Consider the following 24,931-nt stretch of genomic DNA (forward strand, 5'->3'; position numbering starts at 1 on the left):
TTTCTGGTTCATATTTGGCAGGTAATCTGTGATTGATAGAGCGCAGCTTGCAAAGTGACCAATGTCCATTTGACTTTGCTAAATTAGGAGTGAAGACACGTGGTGATACTGCAGATGGCCACAGAGGCTGTTTGTGTGTAAGGCATGTGGCATTGCCTTCGATTTAGAGCAAATGGCTAGACCCTCTGAATTATATTGTCTGCTGCACTTCAGGGAGCTACTTCATTGGTAGTGGCTTCTAAGCAACCCTGAAGATATGTGCTTTAAAAGATGGTAATCCAGTAATTAACCACCTCAGCCAGAAATCAGTCACTGTAAAATCATACCCCAAATCACAGTTACATGTTATCTAAAATTGTGAGCAATACGATTCCTGTGCCAGTTCACACAAAAACACAAATAACATTTTCTCCCCAATTGTCCTTGGAGACTCATTGCTTTGTTGCGCTTATGCCAAATGTACAACTTCCTACAGAATGCAAGAGTGGGCATGCTCTTGGCTTGGTACATAAAACCACTAGCTGCTAGTCTTGTTCAAAGTAGTTGTCATGAATATGGCTAAGAGAATGCCATGCTCTGCCTCAAGAAGTAATCAAAATGGGAAAGTTATTGATGTCAACGTTTGAAATGCACAAATACTGAATTGTTTTCTCCTGTGTTTGTCATTTTGAAATATCACTCAAGAAAATATCATTCTGCCCATTCAGGTCAATGCCACCCAATCGAAGTAAGCACCTTGGTTGGTCCAAATGAAGTTCAAACAATATCTAAGTTTGAGAATTTTCACTGATGGTACACCATGCCAAAAGGCCCTCCAGATTTATTGGTCTGCTCCAGCAGCCAAATGTTCCATGATAAAAATGAATGAACTACAGATGTCCTTGCCCAAAACCTTGATGACTTTGACTGTATTTTTTGTTCAACTCGTAACATAATTAGGCTACAAGAAATGCAGGTTTTAGATTCAATCCACACAAATGGCTACACAGCTTTCTTGATTAGTACAATGGAAAATAATATGGGACAAAATAGTTGTGGGCAATTAACTATGATTTCATTGGCTACATTTTCACTAGCTGGACTTTGGGTAGGAAAGAAAAATGGTATGCTTGGATGAAATATAACAGACACCAATTGACAATGTTTTATTACATTAATTATTTACAACCATCACCAATGAAGGCTCAGTTCTGTCCTTCTTGGCTGTCACTTTGGAAAATGCCTCAAAGTAAAGGCTTGGTATGTTGGGAAATCTGGAATCCCTGCTGTTTTGAGGTAGCTGAAGCAACTTAACCACAGCTACAAAGAAGCAGAAGATGCCTCATTTTGCTGTTTCCCCAGTGCATAAGTTAGACCGTGGCATAGACAATGGAGACTCACAGTTGTCCATCTTACAGATTAACAATAAGACAAATAAAAATGTAAGGGTTCCATTAGACTCCCCTGCTTACTATATTCACACATTTCAAAATGCTGCCAGTATTAATTAACATTTTATAGTTTGTTGTGAGGACTTCTAATTATTGTGTGATATTTTAATAAGGCAGAAACTAAACTGCTTTAAGACTGGGGTGACCAATTGAAAACCTTGAAAATTGTCATGGGGTTAAATGGGCACAGACCAATCTAACAACCATGCACTAATAACTTGTGGTGAGAACACATTTAGATATCCAACTTTGTTTCAATCCAACATTGACCACTGTTGACATGGTTAATGCATGTTAATATATTTCCAGCACAGTGAAGGATAACCTTACACGCAAACACGTTTCACCTCGTAGTGTAATGCTTAGAAGCATATGTAAAGTCTTGATAAACTCCCCCTGAATGACACTCAAAATAAGCACAGAAAATGTAGGTTTTGTGAAAAACAGTGTAGAGTACAACACTAGGCTTATGTGAAATAGAGAACCATGCAAGAAAATGCTTGGCAAGACTTGAGAGTAGCGTCCTCTCAAATATTCTATTTGACATTAATAGTGGATAAAGTCTGCTACACACTATGGTTTCATACTTAAAACATAGCAGGTGACACTTTGGTTTATCATTTTTTCTACCATATGCAACTAAAATGCTGCACTGGAAAGGTACACATAATGGGCATCCAGTGCGGTTCACCAAGAAGAAGAACTTAGTATAAGCGCACCCTTTTCTTACTCTGAAGTAGTTGGGACAATTGCTTCAATGCCCCTAACTGTCTATTGCTAGTGTCAAGGATTATTCAGGTAGGATCCAGACAATCGTACAGCTGAAAGATACAGCAGTGGTATGTGGGGCAACAAACTCTATAGTTTCTTTCACACATAAGCAAACTAGTTTTTTATTTGTTTAACCTACTTTATGCGTCTAGAACTGGTGGCTGATTACTCAACGAAAACAATATTTGAAAAATAGTCTTCAACCGCTACTTCTTAGGTGATCAATATGAATTACGAGAAATCCTTGTTCACTAGAAACATCCATGCAGTGCTTTAGTTGTAAAAATATAAGTGCCCTCTTTAGGAGGCGACTTCAACTTGCACAACCCATTGCCCTTGTCAGTGCTGCCAATTACAGAACCAACACAACTACTAACCGTCACATACTACAAGTGTGACAATTATGACTATTTCAGTCCCTCAAAGCTATAAAAATGGCTTTGGGGTCAGATATTAATCATGGCACACTGTCATATGTGTCAGTGTTGACAATTAACTGCCGAGGCCAAGCACTAGAAACCACCAGCTCAAATTAAGCATTGCTTCCATGTTAACACACAAAAAAAACTTTCCACAATGTGCAGAAGTAGTTAAGGAAAATATAACTTCTGCATTTGGATGTCATACTTTTACTAATCAATGCTTGGGCAAAAGCTTTGCTAGAAAGCATATATAGAGAACATTTGTCAGGGGTAAGAGAAGTTTTTAAATTACCACAATTAACTGCTAAAACATCTTGCAATCAAATTCAATATAGGGTGCCAAACAATACCTTACTCTACTCAATCATCAGTACTTGTGCAGTTTATTCATTGCGGAGACACAGATTACCTTTAAAAGGCTATTTTGATCCGCTTTGAGACACCTGTATCACACTATCATGTAAGATAAAGAGATGGACCTTCTCTCTTATGCCTTCTTTATTATGCTGACGAAAGGAGAGATTTGAACCGATTTTAAGGAGCCATATATACCAGCACTAGTTAAAGCTAGCAGATTATTTAATTTATCATGCAGATGTTTGTGCTCTCCAATTAAAATATGACATAGTGTGTTCATAGGAATGATCTGAGTGATATAAATATATATTTAAGATGATTAATAAAATATTGATTTATTTTTTCATTTTTCTGCTTAATATGCTTTTAAGTTTATTAATATATTGCATTGTGATTGAAATGCTTAATGGAATTGTTTTTGGAGAATCAAATTGCACTAACAAATGTGCACACAAGCACACACATACTTATGTGCCATAGGTTTCAAAGAATTATGACAGACAAGCAAAATATCTTGCAGTCGAACAGAGCTCCGGGTCGCAAAATAACATCCATGCAGCAATCATACGAACTCTGAAAAACTACACAAATGCCGATTGTTATAGGTCCAAAAATATATTTACAGTCTATTACAAAGATTACAAATGGAAGTGTCTATGTAATGGCAATTTGCTAATTAAATGCACAAATCCTCTGGAAAGGGCAACAGAAGTATTACCTGTAAAATCATACAGATTTTTCTAAACAAACAAATAAATAAAACATCAAATATAACAATGTGCAGTGATCAAAAGGGATAAAAGAAAAGCACACAAAAGAAAATATCCATTTGAATTTGCTGTAGCCATCTTTGGTCCTAAATGTGGGAAAATACCTTATGTAGCACTGAAAATACCTGTTCCTTTGTGATACTCTGCAAGTAAAATAGAAAAATATAGTGCATTTTCAATGTATTCAGAGCTCACCACAGAGAAATGTGTACAAAATGAGACAGTATAAATAAAATGTACAAGCTTTACAGAGTAAAATTTACAATTATTGTGGATTCCCACATTATCAAACAAGACCAATTTTATGACCGATCCCTCGGATCTTTCGCTATCAAAATCAATATAAACAGCCCAATCCTCTTTGGAAGTACAGCAGTCCACTTCAAGGATAGCTCATGGTTTTCATAATTTTTTTAAAGCGTTTGGCTTGCGATGTAAACGTAATGCACCTGCCACTAACATCTGATGTGTCACACTTTATTGCTCATTGGTAGTGATGAGAAGATCAGCACAGATTATATGCAAGGTTAGAAAGGCTAAATCTGTCTTCTCCTTTTCCCTGTATTTAGAAGGATACTGTGAAAATCTCCAGTTGTTGCAGCCAAGAATTCAGACAGCATACGATAAAGTCTGCGAATATTTGCATACAAAGTATCCCACTCCAGGTGCTTCTCGAATGTCCTCAGAGTTCTCGACCTTTCAAAGGTTATACTGATGCTTAGTGCACACACCCCAGTGTGTATGTTGCACCAAATGTGTCATCAATCTCCAGCAGTTGTCTGGCTTAGCAGCCAGAAAAACATTTATAGGTTTTATTCATTCCAGAAAACTCAAATCTCGGCCTTGGGACACAACTGAATATTGACAACTGCCAACTTGGATCACATTGACCATTTTCACGTCTAATGCAGAGAAGTTCATATCACGAGACTAACTGTACATTCCGAAAGATAGTTCTGAAGTAGTTTTGAAGCAGATAACATTATGTACACTGAGTTACACGCGTGCACCCAAATTGGAAAACGCTAATAAAGAAACATGAAAACTCTGAAGCTTCCTTGCCTCATTCTCTATAGTTCTAATATAAAACCTAAAGTCCTGCAAATTAGTTGGACTGTATTCCACTCTATCTCATAGAAAACCTATGCCGGCCTTTTAGCTCACATTTCTATGCAGTACATTCAAAAACCCTAAAGTCATGTGCTCAAATGAAGTGTATAAATAACCCTGGCTCATCCAAATCAGTTTCAGCGTCACTTCCTTTAATCCTAATACAGGTAATCCTTTTTGACATTTTTCACAGATGATAATCTGCAGCTGAAATGCTTCTGCCTTGACTGTGCCCATGGAAACCATCCTGCAAATATTTAACTGTTTCTCATGGATGCCTTCTGACAAATTCGGGATCATTATTGCTTTTGTTTCTCAGAATATAATGCAAGGGAAACAGTACAAAACGTTTCAAAGATATCGTCGTCTCTTGGCAACCTGCAACTTCTGGACTTCCTGGCTTTGACTTGAAAGAATAAAATGGCACAAAATGAGATACTCATATTGTTCTTAGGGAAACATATTTTCAGTCATGCGCTTTAAGAAAAAAAAATCAAGATCTGGACAAATGATCCCAGAAAAGCAATATGTCACTTAATAAGCACTGAAAACGTCTAAAGATACTTCTAAAGCTTACTGAAATAAAGTCCATGTGTGGAAGAAAGACAAATCATAAAAAATAACATTCAAATACCACAAATGTAAGGAACATTTTGCTGAAATTAACAATAATATGACTTTATCTGACAAATATATCTTTTTTAAATTCTTTATGTACAGTTTGTTTTTTTTAAAGTGTAAAAGTCCATTGGATAAAAAGGAGGTTAGAGAGCAAAAGGTGTTCACTTGTGTTTTTTTTCAGGTAGTACTTTGTTTTTTTGCGCTCACTGCTATGTTTCCTTGCTACAACTGGTGGATCACGTTGTCCTGTCTTGCATCATCTGGTGGCACTTAGGAGTTCAAGTTTGGAGGTGCTTGTAGATCTTGTATCTACTGGGGAAGTAGTGAGGAGGACCCAGGTAATCAAGTGTCTTGTAGCAGCAGTTCGTGTGTACTGAAGGCCAGTGCTGTTGTCTCTTAGTCTGTCCCCTCCCTTGTGAGGGAGAATTGTCTATCACACTTGGATGCCCGATCCATGAAGATGTAACATTTGTGCTCTCATAGTCTGAATACTGCTCGCAATTTTCTTCTGATGGCCGACTAGTGTGATTCCTAAACTCATCACATCACTGAAAAATAGAAAAACAGGGCGTGCCTAATATTTACTTTCATGTCACAACCACAAACAACAGCTGAACATTTCACAGGTCATTATTTGCATCATTCAAATGTTGTATTATATGACACATTTAAGATAATAATCCGTCATCACCTTCCTTTTGCCCATTCAGGAGGCAATTATTGTGTTCATAGGACTAATGCGTTATCAAAAGCATGCTGATTCTTTTAAGGAAGTAGCTGGCATTTGACAAACACATTTGCAGGTCTAAGCATGCTTTGCACTTTGTCTGTCATGAAAATCGTTTGGTCTGGAATATCTATTAAGAAACAAGCATCATCAAGCCACTAGTGTTGTGTGTATAAAAACATTTACTTCAGTGATTTGCCTACCATAGTTCTTGGAGGGGAAATCAGCTCTTCACCTTTCAGGTGCGAATCTTCTGTTGGTTAGGGCCTGAATTAGTGCACATCTGCTTACAACACATCAATGCTTCAAGGCACTAGTTAAACTTTACTTAGGGGGAAAAAATCTCCTTTGGGGAAGACAATGAGGGACACAGACCTGTGTTAAATGAACTGCCCTTATTCAGCATTTTGGTGTTATTTGGGATTGGCATTTGTTTTGCTGTTCAGCAAGTAGGCTCAGTGTTTTAAGTACTCACTGATAACATCTTCAGTGATCAGGAGGTCATGACTTCAAAATACTGCAAAGAAACTCATACTTCCATGTGTTTGAGGATGTAAATGGCTACCATTATTTACAGTACCATTACAGTGGTGTCTCTGAAGTCCTTGTCATTGTTCTTCTGCACATAACATAAGTAAGCTGAGGAACCGCCCATACAGTAAGTAACAGGTCTTCTTTAGGCAATTAAAAATATTTAACCAACTGTGGGTAGTCACTCTGCAAGTAAATTGCCTAGAAACAAATACTGACAGAAGCATGACAGGTACACAGTTCAATAACAAAATTGGTGAATACCCTTTTATAGTTATGCTGACTCCACTGTTGGAAGGGCGGGTACCATGTAAGATATATCATTAATTGTAGGAAGACCAGCATTGAGGAATGCCATTGTTGCATAGGGTAAGAGAATTTCTGTTTTACAGAGGGATTAATGACTCGTAACTGTAACATACAACTCCCACTTACTCAATCGTCATTCTTGCCACTGCTTCCAGCGCATTGTAGCCAGCAGAGCTGAAGTTCTCTTTGTACCTTTCCATCTTGATAGCTTCTAACCACTCTCCCACTGAACAGAAAGAAGCAAAATCAAGAGTGTTCTGATCTAGAAGAGGGCTTTTCGGTCTGTGCAGGATACAAGAAGATATAAGGTTCACAAATTAGCAATACTGAGCCAAATATTTGTATTTACCTATATATAATTAATTTTAATACTTTAAGTGGAAATCAAAAACATGCTAAGGTGATCACAAGGCTTGGCGTTCCGAGCCGCAATGGTTAACTCGCATTCACTATGAAAAAATACTATTAAAATAGCATTTATGGTCCACAGACCCGTGAGTACATTATTAATACTCTGCCCAGAGATTGACTATCACACCGAAACAACAACAACCACAGTAGCTTAGGTTTGGTAAGAGATTAACCTCTTAAGGTAGAAGTTGGCTCTATCTTGATCTTGTAAAAATGCTGCTATGCAGCACGTGCAATATAGAAAATACAAGATCCAAAACCAGGGCACTACACATTCAAACTCTAAAGAATTACAATAAAACATTCAGAGCACACAAAATACTTGAGCCCTTGTGTGCATGAATTTCCTGCTTCTGTGTGACAAAAATAAAAAATAAGTGTGTATGTGAGTCTGTGTGTGTGTGCGCGTAAGCATGCACATGCGAATGTACGCCTGCCTACACGCCCCCACACTCTGTGCGGTCCAGACCGGTCCTCCTGGTGTTTATAAACCATAACGAAAACAGACAAACAACAAGCTACCCAACTATGGGGACTGGTCCATGTATTGTGTTGCGGTAGTTTCAAGAAAGTGCATCAAAATCTAAAAGAGCAGTTTAAATTTGCTGTGTTACGCTGTATAACCTACCCCAGTATTGTGGAATTAGCATAGTAAACAAAACATGCCATTATCGACCGATCATTGGATATCTAGATATATTGTCTAGTTAAGAATGTTCTGTCCGAGTTATCATACCTGCTGCAGGTTCCCAATGGAGTTTTTAAACTGTTAGGGTTACGGATCATTTTGTCTAGAATGCCAACGATTTGTTCAAATTTGGGCCTTTCTCCTCGTTCCTTCTGCCAGCAATCTAGCATCAGCTGGTGCAGGCCTGCTGGGCAGTCCATTGGAGCTGGCAAACGATATCCTTCTTCAATTGCTTTTATAACCTGAGGAGCCAAATGTCATTGCTCAATCAGACACAAATGTTTAAACAAAGAGGTCTGCAGAAATTCGCAACCATTCTCCCAACAAAATCATCACTGATATATGAAGTATGTTTTATAACTCGAGTATAATGACCTGGCACTAGTGCAAATGCTACACAGAACAGCTCCCTTCCCATGTTACAAACTTGTACGGCTTTTAGCACATCCTCTTGCAATGCCAATAGTATAACAGTGCCATCTATCCAAATTAGCTATTCACAGTAGGAATGCACTCCATTAACAGGGCAGCAGGCACACAGTTAAGAACAAACAAGAGCTTATGTTGAATAAAACATGATCCAAGAGGCTCTTCTTAATAGCTTAGTCTTGTAAAAGATAAGCACAACACTTATCAGCTACTGTATAGCATGCTAGCAGATACGGCAACTTCTGAAATATTTTCCTTGTGTGAGAAGGGTGCAGGGTTTTAGAGTGCTGGGCTTTGAGCCAGACAAACAAATCCTGAGGTATTTTTTTGACACAGTGACCCAAATTTATGAAGGGCCTAGCGCCAACTATTGCCACATTAGTGTAATTCTTTTTATGCTAATGTCGCTAATGTGGTAATAGGGTGGCAAAAACACTGCGTCATATTAACAAAGTGGCGCAATGCCTGAATTGCGACACTTTGTAAACCCTTGTGCCACATTTTGCCTGTCCCAGGCATAATGTATGCAAGATGGCATTCCCCCATTAGGGGGCCCACAAAAATCTAAGATATTCCACTGTGCCATTTTTTGTGACATTTTTAATGCCTGCACAGAGCAGGCGTTAAAAGTAGGCACACCATAACTTATGCGCCTCTGAGTACTTTGCAGGATTAGCACCCAAATGTTTGGCGCTAATCATGCAAACTACAAAAATAGCATAAAAAATGATGACGCTATTTTCCCTAACATGTGCCATGGTGCGCTGTATGTTAAATACACAGCACACATGGTGGCGTTAGGGGTGGGCACAAGGGGCGACAAGAAAAGTGTCGCTAGATGTAATGTAGCGTCACAGCCAAAAAAAACACCAATGTCCTTGAGAAAATCCACACAATGAGCTGGAAACCTGCTCTCTGCAGGAGTTTCCAGCTCACTGTGTAGACAATGTGTTATATTGACTTCGCACTAGGAGACCAGTGGAGGGGAGTCAATATCGTGGGACACAGTGTTGCCCTGTATGGGTTTGAATGTCTGAGATAGGTTTGCAATGCAGCACAAGGGCATGCAGCTGCTTGCTGAAAGTAAAACAGCATTGCTATAATTTTATGTAGTTTGCAACTGCAAAGTCTCCAACTGTTGAATAGTAGAAAAACGCAGATTTGAAGAAGTCTGATTAGAATGTTCCAAAATAAAATCATCCCCAATACTTAAAATACCTATTCAGCTAAATATCACAAAAAAGGTGTGCATGAAATGTCTCAGATGTCCATTTCTAGCCAGATGCTATTGAATTTTAGTGGAAACAGGAAACAAGGGAAATATCCTCAGTGTCCTGCGAGAACATAAAGCAGGCAAGCTAATTTTCCCTTGGGGGTGGCTTTTCTCCCTTAATCACTGTTTTAGAAAAACTGGTCCCAGTGCTGAATTTTCCAAGGAAACTACTTACAGGCAGCTCTGTCCGGACACTGGCAAACTAGTTCAGTAATAAATTGTCTGCTGGGTGAGCCTGCCTTCTCCATAGTTATTTGAATGGATAGTTAAAAAATGGGACAAACTGTTCATTTTACTGAAATATTTCCCTAAGGAATGTTGCCCCTGACTCCAGATCATTATGGACTTCTTCTCCAGTTCTGAACATTTCATGTAATAATTAATGTGAAGTGTGTTAATCTAATTGCTTCAGTGGAAGCAAACAAGAACCCAACATCCAGAATGCAATAGGCTATCATACAAAGTCCAGGATCATGAAAACAGCGTCCTTAATAACCTGGAGGAGGTGATCGCCATAAAAGGAGGAAGGATGTTTCATTGGTGTGAATTCAATAGGATCTAAATACATAATCGAAGGTACTTTCCTGTCTTAATTAAGTTTCGGGACCTTCTTGTGCGAAATGGACCAATCACAAACAAATATAGGCAAATCAGACATTCTGAAGCGGTCAAAATGAAAATTCAAAGCATCTTTCTTTCCATAATCAAATAATATTTGTAAACTGCATCAACTACGCCCTCTCTCCACAAAGCCCTTGATAATTAATCCTGAAAACAGGAGTTGCTCTGTCAGAACCCCCAGACAACAAACTCTGCTCATTCGCCATTGAGCCCCACTGGTCATTGCTAAATCAAGCCCAACATCTCTTAGTAACACATGTCCAATATCTGGACCCAAGTCTACAGATTGTTACCAAGCAGGCAATGCTAGCATGTAAATACCAACTAAAGTCAACACAGTACACCAGATCCTAATGGCAGGCATAATTTAAAGTAAAGTAAAAAAGAAAAGTAATATCAGTTGCTAAAAGTACCCAACTCAATGGCACCGATAGCTTTGGACTATGGAAGAAGGAAAAAACGAATAGAAGAAGGAAATAACGAATGGCCCAGCTAGGACTCAAGCCTGTGAGCTAACCATACACAGAGCTCTGTTGTGAATACATGAGTTCACTGAATCATTTAACTAGGCCAAACTCTATATGTCATTTACAGTCACATTTAGAAGAGCTATACAACAAGGCAGAGACTGACGGAAGGCATGGTGGGTTTAACTTTTGGATAGGTGTGCTAAACCACCATTTTAGAGGTTAGAATCCACAGAATTAGGAATGAGGGGCCAGATGTAGCAACTTAAAAATTTGCGAGGTGCAAAGTGCGAGTCCATGCGACTCGCAATTTGCACCTCGCAAATTGGTATGCAGTACGGTGTCTCAGACACCGACTGCAACTCGCTATGGGGTCGCAATGACCCACCTCATGAATATTCATGAGGTGGGTCGCAAATTGCGGCCCCATAGCGAGTATAGGCACTCGCAAACATGGAGGCCTGCTGTCGTCAGCAGACCTCCATGTTCGTGACTGCTTTCAATAAAGCAGTTTTTTTTTTTTAAGTGTAGCCCGTTTTCCTTAAAGGAAAACGAGCTGCACTTACAAAAAAAAACCGAAACCTTTAGTTTCGGTATTTTTTCAGGGCAGGGAGTGGTCCCTAGGACCACTCCCTGCCCTGAATAAATATTTTTGGGTCCATTCACAAAGTGGAAGGGGTCCCATGGGGACCCCTTCCAATTTGCGAGTGGGTTACCATCCACTTGCAGTGGATGGTAACTGCGATACCATTTGCGACCGAGTACGCGGTCGCAAATGGTATTACATACCACTCAGACTCGCAAATAGGAAGGGAACACCCCTTCCTATTTGCGATTCTGAAATGCATATTGCGAGTCGGTACCGACTCGCAATATGCATTTCTGCATTGGGAAACGCGTTTAGCGAGTCGTAAACGGCAATTTTTTCCGTTTGAGACTCGCTAAACGTTTCCTACATCTGGCCCGAGATTCGCACAAAAAGAAATTAGGCCAAAAAGGCGAACTAACATGTGAGCAAACTTAATATCAGAATCGAATTTTTGTATATCCCTGGGAAGGTTCATAAGCAAATTCTCATTTTAGAGTTAGTTTCTCTTCCCCAATATACTTATAGACTTACTCTTGCCAAGGCCAGGAGTAAATGAGTTTTCACGGAGGACATGGTAAGGGGAAAAAAACAACCCTGTTTATTTTATAGAACAAAAAAAAAGGAAATACGTTTTTGATGTGCAAATTAACATTTACATCACAATTCCTTGTGCAAAAAATATTCACATGCCCTGTCTGGAAATTTGCCAAAGCTACAAAATCCTTACCTGCAGGAGAGTACATTTCTGACTTTTACAGCATGTTGTGAAGAAATGTTCACCCATTTTACTTCAACTAGCTACCACAATGCTACAGCAATGCAAATATTTAGCCAATGTCCACAATGCTATAAAATGTTTGCAGAGCGTTGTAGCCACAGGGAAAATAGACCAATGGAAAAAGTCGTCTCTGTTTGGATTTACCCCGACTTCCCCTCACATCTCAGGGCAGCCTGTCTCTGGGACACTGTTTCAAAGATTTCTTACCCCAGAACTAGGCATTCCAGTTCAGGTCCCTTTCTACTCACATTACATATTTTGTTGTCCAACTCCCAGAACATTACAATAGGACACCAGTTCTCTGCGACTGGGGGACGTAACAATAAACATGTGTTCTTAATAAAAGCATATTTTTTGCGCACAGAAACTCTGAGGCGTTTCTTGTCGCTGTTTAAAGTGTTTATTGCCACCAACTCAGCGGTGCGCATTTATAGCAACGTTCACTCTTGCAATATGGCCCTAACCCAGAAAAGACTGACAGACTTCTTGCAGAACGTGACACCCTCTTCATTTCATCCTTGGTACATTATCCACAGCCCAGATGATGCAAACACACAGGCAAATTATTCCACAGACGTGTGCTCACAGAACAAGCTGCAAGGCTTTGCACATAATCCCCTAAATATGACATGTCCTTCACAGGATTGATTTTACCAAGCTTCATTTTAAAGACATGGAGCAGTTCTAGCACTAAACTTGGGGACAGGCTCATGACCTCTTACCTAAAAATGCCCATTTCTCAGGGTAGGGACTCACTTAGAGGGCACATGCCGTTCCGCTGCCTCAAAGGTGTAACTCCTCACACCAGCCAACCTTTTCATTGCATTCTTACGGAAATTATTCGCAGGAAATCATTCCATTTCCCAAAAGACTAGTACAGACACCTCCCCATTCACCTAATGGTGGATGCCCCCAAGACAGCTGAGGTCACTCAGCTCACCCAAACCTCCTTCCCACCTGTTCTGAATGCCACAACTCCTGATCTGCTCTCTCAGGTGAGGCAGTAACAGAAATGGATGCAGGAAGTGCAGCTCTGCGTGTCAAGCTAACCCTGCAGGGATAGTTGTCGTAACATTCAAGCAAATAAATGAAAGGATGAATTATTGATGGCTTTCTAAATCATGCATCTACTGAGAAACTTGTCATGCAGAGAAGGTTTCAATATAACAGACATAGAAAAGTGCTTTCAAATATTTGCATAACAAAGTATTGTACGCCATCTGATTTGTTCAGTGAGATAAGCAAGCTGTAGGTCAAAACCCGGCAGGGCCAGACAACATGGCGGATGCACATACCTAGCGCTGCCCCCCCAATAACCTAAGAATGCTCTTGCATCCTATATTTAGAGCCACTTGAATTACGTGGCAGTCGAGGAGTAAATAATTATGGAGGGTTGACAAAATTATGCAGCAAGAAAAGGGACGTTTTTGATAGCATTACTTCATTCTTTTGTAATTTGTACACATGGTAACACTGTCTGGGCAAAGATTCCACCTCATTAGTACCAGTTTAACAACCAAATACAGGAATACGCAACTGAAAGATGACCTATCAATCTTCAGGAAGGGCATTACTCTGTGAGGAAACATGTCCTCGTGATCTAGTAACTTTTCTTCAGTTTGAGCAAGAAATCTTTCCTTTTTTTTAAATCTGCAGATTATGCAGCAGATGATTGATCATGTGACAAATGTGGCTAATCCATAATTACGGGGACAACACCTTGGAAGCCAAATCGCATGATTCCAGTGGCCCTGCTTATTATATTCCACCTAACTTCTCGCAACGCTGAGGGGTGGTGGCACCCTGCTGAGGGACATCCCGATGTGGACTGGCGTGGGAAAATCGAGGGACCTTGCAACGAATCCCTGCAGCAGCCCATAAAATTATGGCACGACTGAGGCCTTAAAATTTCTGGGGTCTGGAATGCAACTGCAGGATGCTCTGAAAGGCCATAAGGAGGCTGGAAATGGGAGTCGGGGGACCACTGAAAGTAGTTCCAGCCATGGCTGAGTCTGCACGAGTAGTGCTGGATGTGCCTGCCACCACAGCCGTATAAGAGAGAGGATGAGATTGATGCAGTTCCATGGCACCCATGGCAGTGGTGACACACTTGGTCTGGATCTAGGTGTCGCAGGCTAATCAACTAACTTGATGCAGTCCCACTCTCTCCTTTGTTCCCCCTTGAATGACTGAGTGTCATTGGGTTGATGCGGTCTCCTGGGAGGACTCTGCCAGCATCCAAACCACCCCATCTGGTGCCTTCCTGCCACCGTACAGGGTCCCCCTGTATTAAAAGATCTTAGACCTCACTGGCTGCTTGTCCTGTCCCACTGCAGAGACCGAGATAAAGCGACTGTTCAAGGGGACCAGGCGAAATGGATAAAAACTACCTCCCGCTGTGAGCCGCACCCAGATATTTGCCTAACCTGGAGACCGAGACCCTTGTCTGTTCTCCAATCTTACAGTCAACAATCAAATAGCGACCCTCTGTATGTGGCAAAGCATAATGGGCTGGCTTTTTGTCCCTGGAGATGTATTTCTGACATTTGAATGACTCAATTTTGGGAGTTGCAAGAGAAATAAAACATTCTGACTTGCAGATGTCCCTTTGCTGCAAGTGGCAACTTGCCTCCCTGGGGAATCAGCAGGGTCATTCTGAGGTGGATGACCTGCCCCTTACTGATTGGAGATTAGCCCCCGTGGGTGCAGGCTGATGGACAGTGGGGCCCTTGATTGTGGAGAGGGGAAGCCCACCTCTGGAGGTCTTGATCATGCAATACTGGCCTCCCATGGCCAGCAAGGAAGGTCAGTATTGGCCTCCCAATCCAGTCAGGAAAGTAAACCTGTAAAATGGTTTATATCAGAATTTTAGCATTATTGTGTGTGGATGACATACCTATTTGGAATCACGGTGCATCACGGGACACTGTCAATTCCTTGAAGGACATGGGACCACACAAAGTACCTTGCAGTGTCCCCCTGCCCTGTGATGTAATACACAGGGAAAGCATATTGGTTCCAGTTGTGTTACCTCGGTACCTCAGCTTCTTGATTTGTGAGGAGATTTGAACACTGGTAAATATGCCAGCTTGGAGTACTGAACCAGGCATCAATCGGTCTGAGGAAAGAGGTACCTCTTGGACTCCAAGCCACAAGGACCCCTTCAGGTGTCCACAATCTTGGCAGATCGATACGGGGGTAACTCTGATAAGGCAGTTTCTGTATGCAGTCTATATCCATTAGTGTAATTTGTTCATATGAGTATACCTAAATAATGGAAAACTATCTAGAAAGCAACAGACCACTGTATGTGGTAGAGCTGGTGAGGAACGATTCACAACTGCATACAAAAAGGCTTTCTATTCATAGAGTGGATGTAGGGGCAAAAGGAGCTCAAAGCTTCCTAAGTGGTAACACATTAGGTGCCCCAAAAATGTATTTCCATCTCCTTTCTGAAATGAAGGACTGAACAAATGAGTTATTTGTTGTGGGATGCTGGTCTATATCCTTGATGAACTGATAGAAAACATTTGTCTTCTGGTCTTTTCCTTTTGCACTTCTGGGCTTCAGGTCTGGCGATTGCATGGCTTTGAGGCATAGTGAGTTTTTCTCTCAGGTATGGGGGTGTGTTAGATGCTATTGCTCTACAGGTGGCACAGCACATCTTGTAGCTGGCGTGGTCTGTAGGTCGGAAAGGGCAGGTCTGTAAGGAAGGGAATGATTCGACTGTACATCTGTAGCTCTCAAATCAGTTGTAGGCCACCGAGCAAGATGCACTTCAGTGGAGTTGGGAAAAATACGTGAAAGTCATTGACAAGGGTGTTGAGATTGTGCAAGTGGGGATGGGCGGGGATTTGGATAGAGGTTCTTAAGACAAACTTCGAAAGATCTTTTCTAAACCCAAGTCAAATCTGAAGTATGTCTTTAGCCTTAGTATTTTCAATGAGTTTGTCTGTTGTGTGTGTGAAGGAAAATGGCACAGCAACATGGGCAGAGAGGGCAGCCCGTAACCATAAGCAGAAATGTCAAACATCAGCAAGAAGATGGAAAATGACGCATTTTAGATTGAAGCGGTTAATTAAAGTAGTTGTAATTAATACTAAAGTAGTGTGAAAGGAAATAACAGCTACTAAAAATGTAAGATTTACTCAAGGTACAATAAGAAGTGCGTATCTTCTAAGTGAGCAGTGTTTGCAGCCACATAACATCACAACTGCGTTAGTTCAATATAAATACAAGTTATGTATCTAAATATCTTTCAAAAACAATCAAAGCTTTGAGTATTTTCCATTTCTGAGTGGTATTTTTTCACTCAATTAATGTATTTATTTTCGTGCCATTCGCGTTTATATTTATTTTCTAGGACTTGAGGTGTACTTAACAACGATAAGAAGCCATTATGGCTGACATAAAGCAATTCAAATGGTGCGGTGAACAATCCGTATTATTTAAAATTACTAGACAAAGTGTTTTTACATTCTTTACTTTTCCATATCCCTTACAGTGAAGGCATTCACGTCTTCTCGGATGAGTTTATTCTTGGATCGACTGCATAGGAAATCTGTCAAAACCCATGAAACTCTATAGGTTGTCGTGGGAATGAAAATACTTCTCGCTCATTGCCCCAAGGATTTCGTTGACCACATTCTGACAGTCCATGGAATGTTAGTCTGAGCCCTGTGAGAGGTGAGCAACTATACAATCTGTTTGGTAACCTAACATTTGGTTTCTTTTTCTTAAAATGATTTATGTCCATTGTTCAAATAAAATGCATTACTAAGCAAGGGTTATGTCTTAGCAACCTGGAGCTTCTCTCTCAGGGGCTATAATTTCTAGCCTCCCACAAGGCCCAACCTCTAAAAACCATTTGCAAAGTCAATAGGTCTGGGTTTAATGTGCTAACACGTTAGAGCGAGACACTTGAGGGGGAACCAGCATTGGCAGACCAATAGAGCTATAGTTGTAATATGGTCCCTCCTGCAGTTCAATTCATGCTGAGGAGTGGAGAAGGAAGGTTATAGGCAAACAGCAAATAGAATTAGTAGAAATAGGAATACCCCACTGTGCTGGGCCAAGTTGTGATTGGTAAATTCTCCAGCCAATAGCTGAAACACACTGATCGAAGAAAGATACAGAGTGAAAGGACAGACCCAACACCTAGTGGCAACCTCTAGTTCCTTCTAACTCTTCCTCCAACTTTTGGCTCTCAAGCTAAGAATACAGATTTAGAAGACAGAGGAGGAAAAGCTAGCCAATCCTTGTAGTCATCACAGGTAGAGTTCTCAGAACGATGCAATAATTAAATGTGTAAGAGACTAGTAGCTAAATGGTAGCATGATGTATGCCTACCCACTCAACAGGTAAGCACTGAAAGTGGGAGAAGGAGCACACTGCCAGTGAGATGCTGACTGTGAGCCAGAACTCCAGACCCACGGACCACAAATACAGGGCCTCCTTTACTAGAAAGTGGTGCAGTGCGGTGCCAAATCTGGAAGCACTGCGTCACTTCAGAAAGGCAGTGATGCACCATATTTAAGATAATAAGGCGCACCCCTGCGTTTTCCCGAGCACTGGTGCTAAATTTAGCTGCCTAGTGGCAACACCCTTGCACCATAGTGCAGGGTGCCTGCATTGCAGGCAATGATTGTTTATGTGCAGGAAGGTGTCCCTTCCTCCACATAAACAATCAATAATGATGATTTGTTACTTCTATGTGTGCTGCAGAATACAACACACATAGAAGTAGCAAATCGTCGTTATTTAATTATTGTTTATGTGCAGTAAGGGACCCCTTCCTGCACATAAACAATCATTCATGGCGTTTCGGTCTTTCTATGTGTGCTGCAGAATTCAGCACACAAAGAAAAAGAAAAAACGAGCATAAATAAAAGTATTTCTCCTTGTTGCGCCATGCTAATGACACCCCTGGAGTGGTGTTAGTTTTTGGCACTGCCTCAGGTTTACAATTTTTAGCAAATCTGGGGCAGTGTCAAAATGCAATGGGTGTTGCACTGGAATGCCCACAGCAACACCCACTGCACGCCCCTTTCATGTTAAGTGATGCATTTAAAAGGGCCATGTTCACAAGTCAGCTTTAAGCCACAAAAAGTGGTTTAACGCTGCCTTGTAAATATTGCGCGGGCATGGTGCCACTGTAGAGTCGCTAAAAGTGATGCTCCGTTGGCACAAGGGGCTTATAAATAAGTCCCAATGTGTTTTATCGAAAGTTTGTAGGGACCCAATCCCCTTGCACTGGAATAAGCCACAATCATCAGCCAACAGTTGTCTTACCACAGCGCCCAATTACACTGAGGCCTGAAATTGTAAAACTCTCCTATAAATAAAAACAATGAAACATAACATGTAACCTTCATACATTGTTGTGAAAAACGTATACATTCTTAAATACATACATCTTGATTGGACATGTCCCAATATGGCCTTTCTCCATACGACATTACTTCCCACATAACTATTCCATAACTCCATACATCACTGGCAGATGTGAATTTGCGGTACTGGATGGCTTCAGGAGCTGTCCAACGCACTGGAATTTTTCCACCCTGTTTAAAAAACGAAAACTGAATCAGCAAGGTGCATCAACACAACTGACTTTTTTTTCTAATTGAAAGAATACTTATTTAACTTTATAAAACGTAAACAAATGCAGAGTATTCTCGAAAGCACATTCCTCTCGAGCAAATGTTTTTGGATTTGAGTATGTGCTGCATTCACCGAACTCCTTGCAGGTGAACGTTGAATAGTGTACACCAGCTTTGCACAGCTAACACCACCTGTGTAAATTGAAGCAGGACAAGTATAATTGAAACACGTCCCTTGACAACAAAAATCTGACCACTACGTACATCCCATGCTTCCTTTCCCTTCCACCAGATAGTTTAAGGGCACTAGACATAGTGGTTGTATTGTACCCATCTCCAGCTGTAACAAGAGGTGTAGCTATGCTGATGACAGGCATTTAAATACATTAAGTAGTATTTATTTTACCCCGATGAGGGAACTGTGAATTTAAAAGCAGACCAGAAGTATATCAATGTCAAAGTTAACTTTTTGAGCTTCCACAGACAGTTGTGGCCATGGATAACCTGTAAAAAGAACAGCTGATGGACAGAATGTAGACCAAATCAAACATTCACCCCCAGTCACAGATCTGGGTTTACTCCATCAGTTTTTTTGCTCACCATGCCATTCCAGTTTGGACCCAGCCATATGCAAATCAGTCTTGACCCTGTTCCCCATGGGAACAGTCCAGCCGGAACTGCCAGGCCAGGTCCTCCCTGGACCAGAAACAAGCATCCTGGGACGATTTTGGGGTATCACCCGTCTTCAGCCAAGCTAGCTTGAATCTGGTGGTATAATGAGCACGGGACCCACGTCTGGGCATACCCTTTCCACTTGGGGCGACAAATGCAAAAAGAACAGTTGATAGACAGAATGCAGACCAAATCAAACATTCACCCCCAGTCACAGATCTGGTAGACAAGGCGCGGCCAGAAAAAGTATAGTTCAGGGCTCCAGTGTTTGCAAACATCATTGTCTCATTGTGCAGCTGGAACTCACTGCTACATACATGAGGGTCACCTTTACACATAGACACAAAGCCACATACACTAAAACTTTATCTGTCACACTAAATATTTCATTCAAACCTAAGAAAGAATGGTTTCTTAAACTCATTTTAACAGAAATCCCAACAAACATGAATAAGTAATTTTTACATTGACGAAAGGAGATAAAAACAATGGGCCTTCTCTATCTCTTATGGTAAAGGAGAATGTTTACACCTTAGAGATGCTTTTCGGCTACATTTCCTGGAATAAGAGTTAGTGTGGGAACAGTAGCACTTTCAGGTTTTTCCTTGGAAACATTAGCCTGGGAAAAGCCCTCGAAATGAGGAGAAAATATGGAAAGCGAAACACAAACACCAGTTCCACAACTGCCCTCATGCTGAGTTGAATAATTAATAATGGTGTAATACAACCCGCCTAATAAATAACATAGTATTACGTTACCCAGTAGAACGTCCTGTATGCTTTGTTAAGATATTCATACAGAACTTAATAACTATCCACCCACTCCTGTTTTTCATTTAAAAGTCTGCATGGCTTACTGTAGTGGTGTAGACAGCTTCTGGGTCATCTTCGATTACCCTGGAGAGTCCAAAGTCAGACACTTTACAGACAAGGTTGCTGTTGACAAGAATGTTCCGTGCCGCCAGGTCTCTGTGCACATATCCCATGTCAGCCAAGTACCTCATGCCAGCTGCAATTCCTCTCAGCATCCCCACGAGCTGAATGGCAGTGAATTGTCCATCGTGTTTCTGAAAGAGCCAAGGGAGATGTGCTGTGATTAGAATCCCAACACCCAGCTAAAATGTACAGCTTGTTTATGGGCTTTATGGACGATGCTTTTTGAAAGGTGGATGTAGTATGATGTGTGAATGCTTAAGATTACCAGCATGCCTTTATAATGGACAGATGACCAAGGGTGATTCGGAGAGCTTCCAAGCCATCCGTTACCTGTGAGTTTGTTCCTTGGGCGTTTAGTGTTTGAACTTTTACAAACGGCATGGTCTGGGTGGATCCTGACCGCTTAGACTTTGAAGGTGAAGTCAACCATTCCAAACATTTCTAAAGCAGAAGATTATTTTATTTATTTGGTTAGGCCAGAATGAATTGGAAATGGGTGCAAAATATTGCATATGTCTTTGTGTGCATGTCACAAAAAACTCTTGACAAACTACTGGAAAGGACACGTTTATATCACACTACTCCTTTTCAAGGCATTTGCGGGTGTGAGGTATAGGTTCCCACCACTTCACAATCAACAACTATTTATCTGACACAATAATAACTATATACTGGATATCTAAGCCCTAACTCACTTCATTCACAGTGTGCTTTAACACTTCCGCTAAGCCGACATTGTGAAAACTGGTGCAACTAGCTAAGTACAATGATGCCAAAAATCTATCTGCTTTCGTACTTTGTGTTCATGACGTGCTCACAGCCATCTTGTTTTTCTCTGGCAGAACGGGGTATGTCCCTAAATTGCAACAAAATCAGCCTTGAGTATAGTATAGTGTGAGGCCAATCTATTTTTTCCCACACTCTCCCAGAAGGCCCTGCACTTCAGGGGATAGCTTGAGGACACACAGAAGTCTGACCCATGCATGAAGGTTTCCTGAATGGTCAGAAATGCTTTGAATACGTTAGCAGAAAGTCATTACAACCTGGAAGACTAAGGGTGTAGAGTCCCTGTCAGGGCTGTGGTTAATTTAGGCTGGCGGGGGACACCAGCGCTTACTTTTGGGGACCAGCACTTATTTTCCTGTACCGGATATTTGCTGAGTGCAAGAGAGGGAACAACAAGCAGATCAGAAAGACGGAGGAAGAGAAAGGAGGCAAAACAGTCACAAAGGGAGAAAGAAGGAACCTGCAAGAGCGAGAAAAATTAGCAGAGTGTGTCTGATAGCGTATTATAGACTACCAGCCTTGGTATTCAGCATGCCTCATTTAATTATACCGCTGCTGGGTCTCAGCAGAATTTTGGGTACGGCACCTTTTCTTTCACAAATTAAGCACTGTGTCAGGGTTGTGACACTACAGTGCTTTCAAATGTTCAATCATAAATGTACCTAAAAATCAACGGATATCTGTCGAGGACATTCTCCTGATAAGTGAAACTATCCTTTGATGATTTTCTGATATAATTTATGCTATCCAGACAGAATATTACACCCCTCTAACATTCAAGAGGTGATTGAACTTTTTTGCCACAGAGGCTCTGCATTTTTGCATGCACCCTTTCACTTCAAGTCACTTCACCAGATCACTGTAAGTCACCACTATGATAGGCCCTCCTAGCCTAGATGGCAGGGTGCAAGTACCTGTGTGTGAGGGCACCCCTGCTTGAGCAGAGGTGCCCCTACAAACTCCAGCTCTATTTTACTGGACTTCGTAAGTTTGGGGAAGCCATTTTACCAGTGTACTGGACACGGGTAGCTGTGTCCAGCTACATAATGGTAACTCCAAACCTGGGCATGTTTGGTATCAAACAGATCGGAATCATACCCCAATACTGTTGCCAGGACCTCTAGCATTGCTCCTACCAGTCTTCTGGGGTTTTCCGGGCAGCACACGCTGCTGTCACCAGACAGTCTTCTGCCCTCCTGTTGCTTGACCAGCTCAGGCAGAGGAAGGCAGAACAAATTATTTGATTTTTTCTGGGAGAGGGAGGCAACAACCTCTCCCTTGGAAATAGGTTTTACATGGCTTGGGAGGGGTAGGCTCCCCAAGCCACTGGTATGCTTTGAAGGGCACATTTGGTGCCCCCCTTGCATAAACCGGTTTGCACCGGTCCAGGGACCCTGCGTCCCTGCTCTGGAGTGAAACTGGACAATGGAAAGTGGAGTCACCCCTCCCCTGTCCTTCACTACCCCTGGGGTGGTACCCAGAGCTACTCCAGGTAGCCACTAGATTCTACCATCTTGAATCCAAGGTGGGCAGAGGCCTCTGGGAGCATCTGAGTGGCCAGGATAGGCAGGAGACATCACAGCCCCCTCCTGATAGGTGGGAACCCTGCTAGGTGACCAATCCCCATTTTGCAGCTATTTAGGGTCTCCCTCTTGGTGGGGGGTCCTCAGATTAGATGTGCAAGATTCCAGCACGACTCCTCTGCATCGTTTACTTCATTTTGTGGCGACTGGAACTGCAACTGGACCCTCCAGGAGCCGACAATCTGCAACTACACGGCAACTCTACTCTGCAACATTGTTTCTCTTGCTCCTTCCAGCAACTCCAACATTTCACGGGCTGTGCATCCTCTGAGGGTGATGAGTTTTCAGCCTCCCCAGGAAGCAAGAAGGAATCTCCCTTGGAGTGAAGGAGTCACTCCTCCACATCCGCAGGCACCAACTGCAGCAATGACCGACTGTGTGGATCTCCTCTCCTCCAGAGCTGTGTGGATCCTGCATCATGGCTGGTGGTCTGGAGTGGTCCCTTGGTCCTCTCTACTAGCTGTCCAACTTGGGAGACAGTAGGCCCTTGCCTCTCCACGCATGACAGTACCCCCTTGCACCACATCTCTTGCAGCTACTAAGGCTTGTTTGCTTCTCTTCTAAGGGATCTTCAGGCTCCCTATTGCACCAGCTCCAGCACTCTCCCCTGTGATGCACAGCCCTCTGCATGCTGCACCAGCGACTTGGGACACCACTCTAGGTGTGCTGCATGGGCCTTACTGTGACTCCTGTGCTTGCTGCATGTGGGTCACGTGTGGGGGTTGCCTCCTCTTCCTGAGACTCTCCTCACTGCTGAGGGCCACCTAGGACTCTCCCCCCCATGTGTTCAGTCCCCCTGGACCTTGCTGGTCCCTGGCAGCCCTGCATCTCTTCATCCACGACTCTTGCTTTTACCAAGGCTTGTTAGTGGTTTTTCCACACCACTGACTGACTGCAGCTCTCCTTCTGACATGGGACATCGACTGTATCACTTCAGGAACTCTTCTGCTGCTCTGGTGCTGCACTGCTGACCGTCTTCGTCCACTGTCAACCTGGTCCTGCAACCACAGACGGGTGGGTAGTGGCTCCTGTCACCACTGGACACTCCAAAGAGAACTGGACTTGGTCCCCTTCCTTCCCCTACCAGGATCCACCTTTGGTTTCTTGCAGTCTTGTCTGGGTCTTGCAAAATCCTCTTCTGAAGTTCTTTAGGTGGGTTTGGGAAGAACCAGATACTTACCTCTTTTCTCCTGGTCGCTGGGGGGCACTCTAGTACTTACCTTTTGGGCTTTTTAGTTCCTTTAACTCCCCTCTACCGATTCCACTTCCGTGGGTGGGGGCCCGACTTTCACATTCCACTTAGTAGATGGTTTGGTCCCCCACCCTTGGGCCTTCAGTACTTACTATTGTTTTCACTGTTTTCTAATGCCTTTTATGCTCATCACTGACTTCTAATGTATACATAATAGTGTGTCTAGTTACCTCCAGTTGGTGTATTGCCTATCCAGTATTTTAGTATTTGTGTTACTACAATAAAGTTACTTTGTTTTTGTAACAGTGTGTGATTCTTTCATGTGTGTAAGTACTGTGTGACTGTAGTGGTATTGCATAAGCTTTGCATGTCTCCTAAATAAGTCTTGGCTGCTCATCCACAGCTACCTCTGGAGAGCCCTGGCTTCCAAGACACTGCCTGCACTTCACTAATAGGGGATGATACCTGGACCTGGTATAAGGTGATACCACCGTAGGTGTTCACCACACACCAGGCCAGCTTTCTACATCAAACATGGATACATTTAAGATGAAAAGCCCATCATATTATCAAAATGCTATTTTACATTTGTTAGATAACGAAAATAGTTCTACAGCATTACTTGGCTTCTATTATGGCTAGACGAACAGAATGTAACCAATCTGTTTAAGTTTTTCCTTATTTCTTAATAAAATCTTCTTACTGCTTTCTTTGCTTCAGGAAATGTGTTCATTCATTTTATTTCACTCATTACTTGTAAAGCGCACTGACACTTTCCAGGCTTTGCAGCCCTACAGACAAATGATAAATATATCTCAATCAAGGGGTAGGTTTGTACAATAGCGTTGCTCACCGG

At 41.9% G+C, this 24,931-nt stretch overlaps 1 protein-coding gene across 3 annotated transcripts in view; it reads right to left on the minus strand.

Annotated features, from left to right (window-relative positions):
* Nucleotides 1-3,576: 3,576 nt before the first annotated feature.
* EPHA7 (EPH receptor A7) overlaps nucleotides 3,577-24,931 on the minus strand; it is a 233,506-nt gene continuing 212,151 nt past the window's right edge. For 2 of the 3 annotated variants that reach the window (XM_069235509.1, XM_069235508.1), the window contains exons 13-17: nucleotides 20,436-20,645; nucleotides 18,718-18,867; nucleotides 8,196-8,389; nucleotides 7,175-7,330; nucleotides 3,577-6,029 (exon numbers count right to left, since the gene is read on the minus strand). In XM_069235509.1, the coding sequence (XP_069091610.1) occupies nucleotides 5,915-6,029; nucleotides 7,175-7,330; nucleotides 8,196-8,389; nucleotides 18,718-18,867; nucleotides 20,436-20,645 (825 nt within the window). In that variant the 3' untranslated portion in view covers nucleotides 3,577-5,914. Of the gene's footprint in view, nucleotides 6,030-7,174; nucleotides 7,331-8,195; nucleotides 8,390-18,717; nucleotides 18,868-20,435; nucleotides 20,646-20,844; nucleotides 20,956-24,931 lie in introns of all 3 variants that reach the window. The other variant, XM_069235510.1, reaches the window with a different exon arrangement.

This window comes from Pleurodeles waltl, chromosome 5, assembly GCF_031143425.1.
Source record: "Pleurodeles waltl isolate 20211129_DDA chromosome 5, aPleWal1.hap1.20221129, whole genome shotgun sequence".
Lineage (NCBI taxonomy): Eukaryota > Metazoa > Chordata > Amphibia > Caudata > Salamandridae > Pleurodeles > Pleurodeles waltl.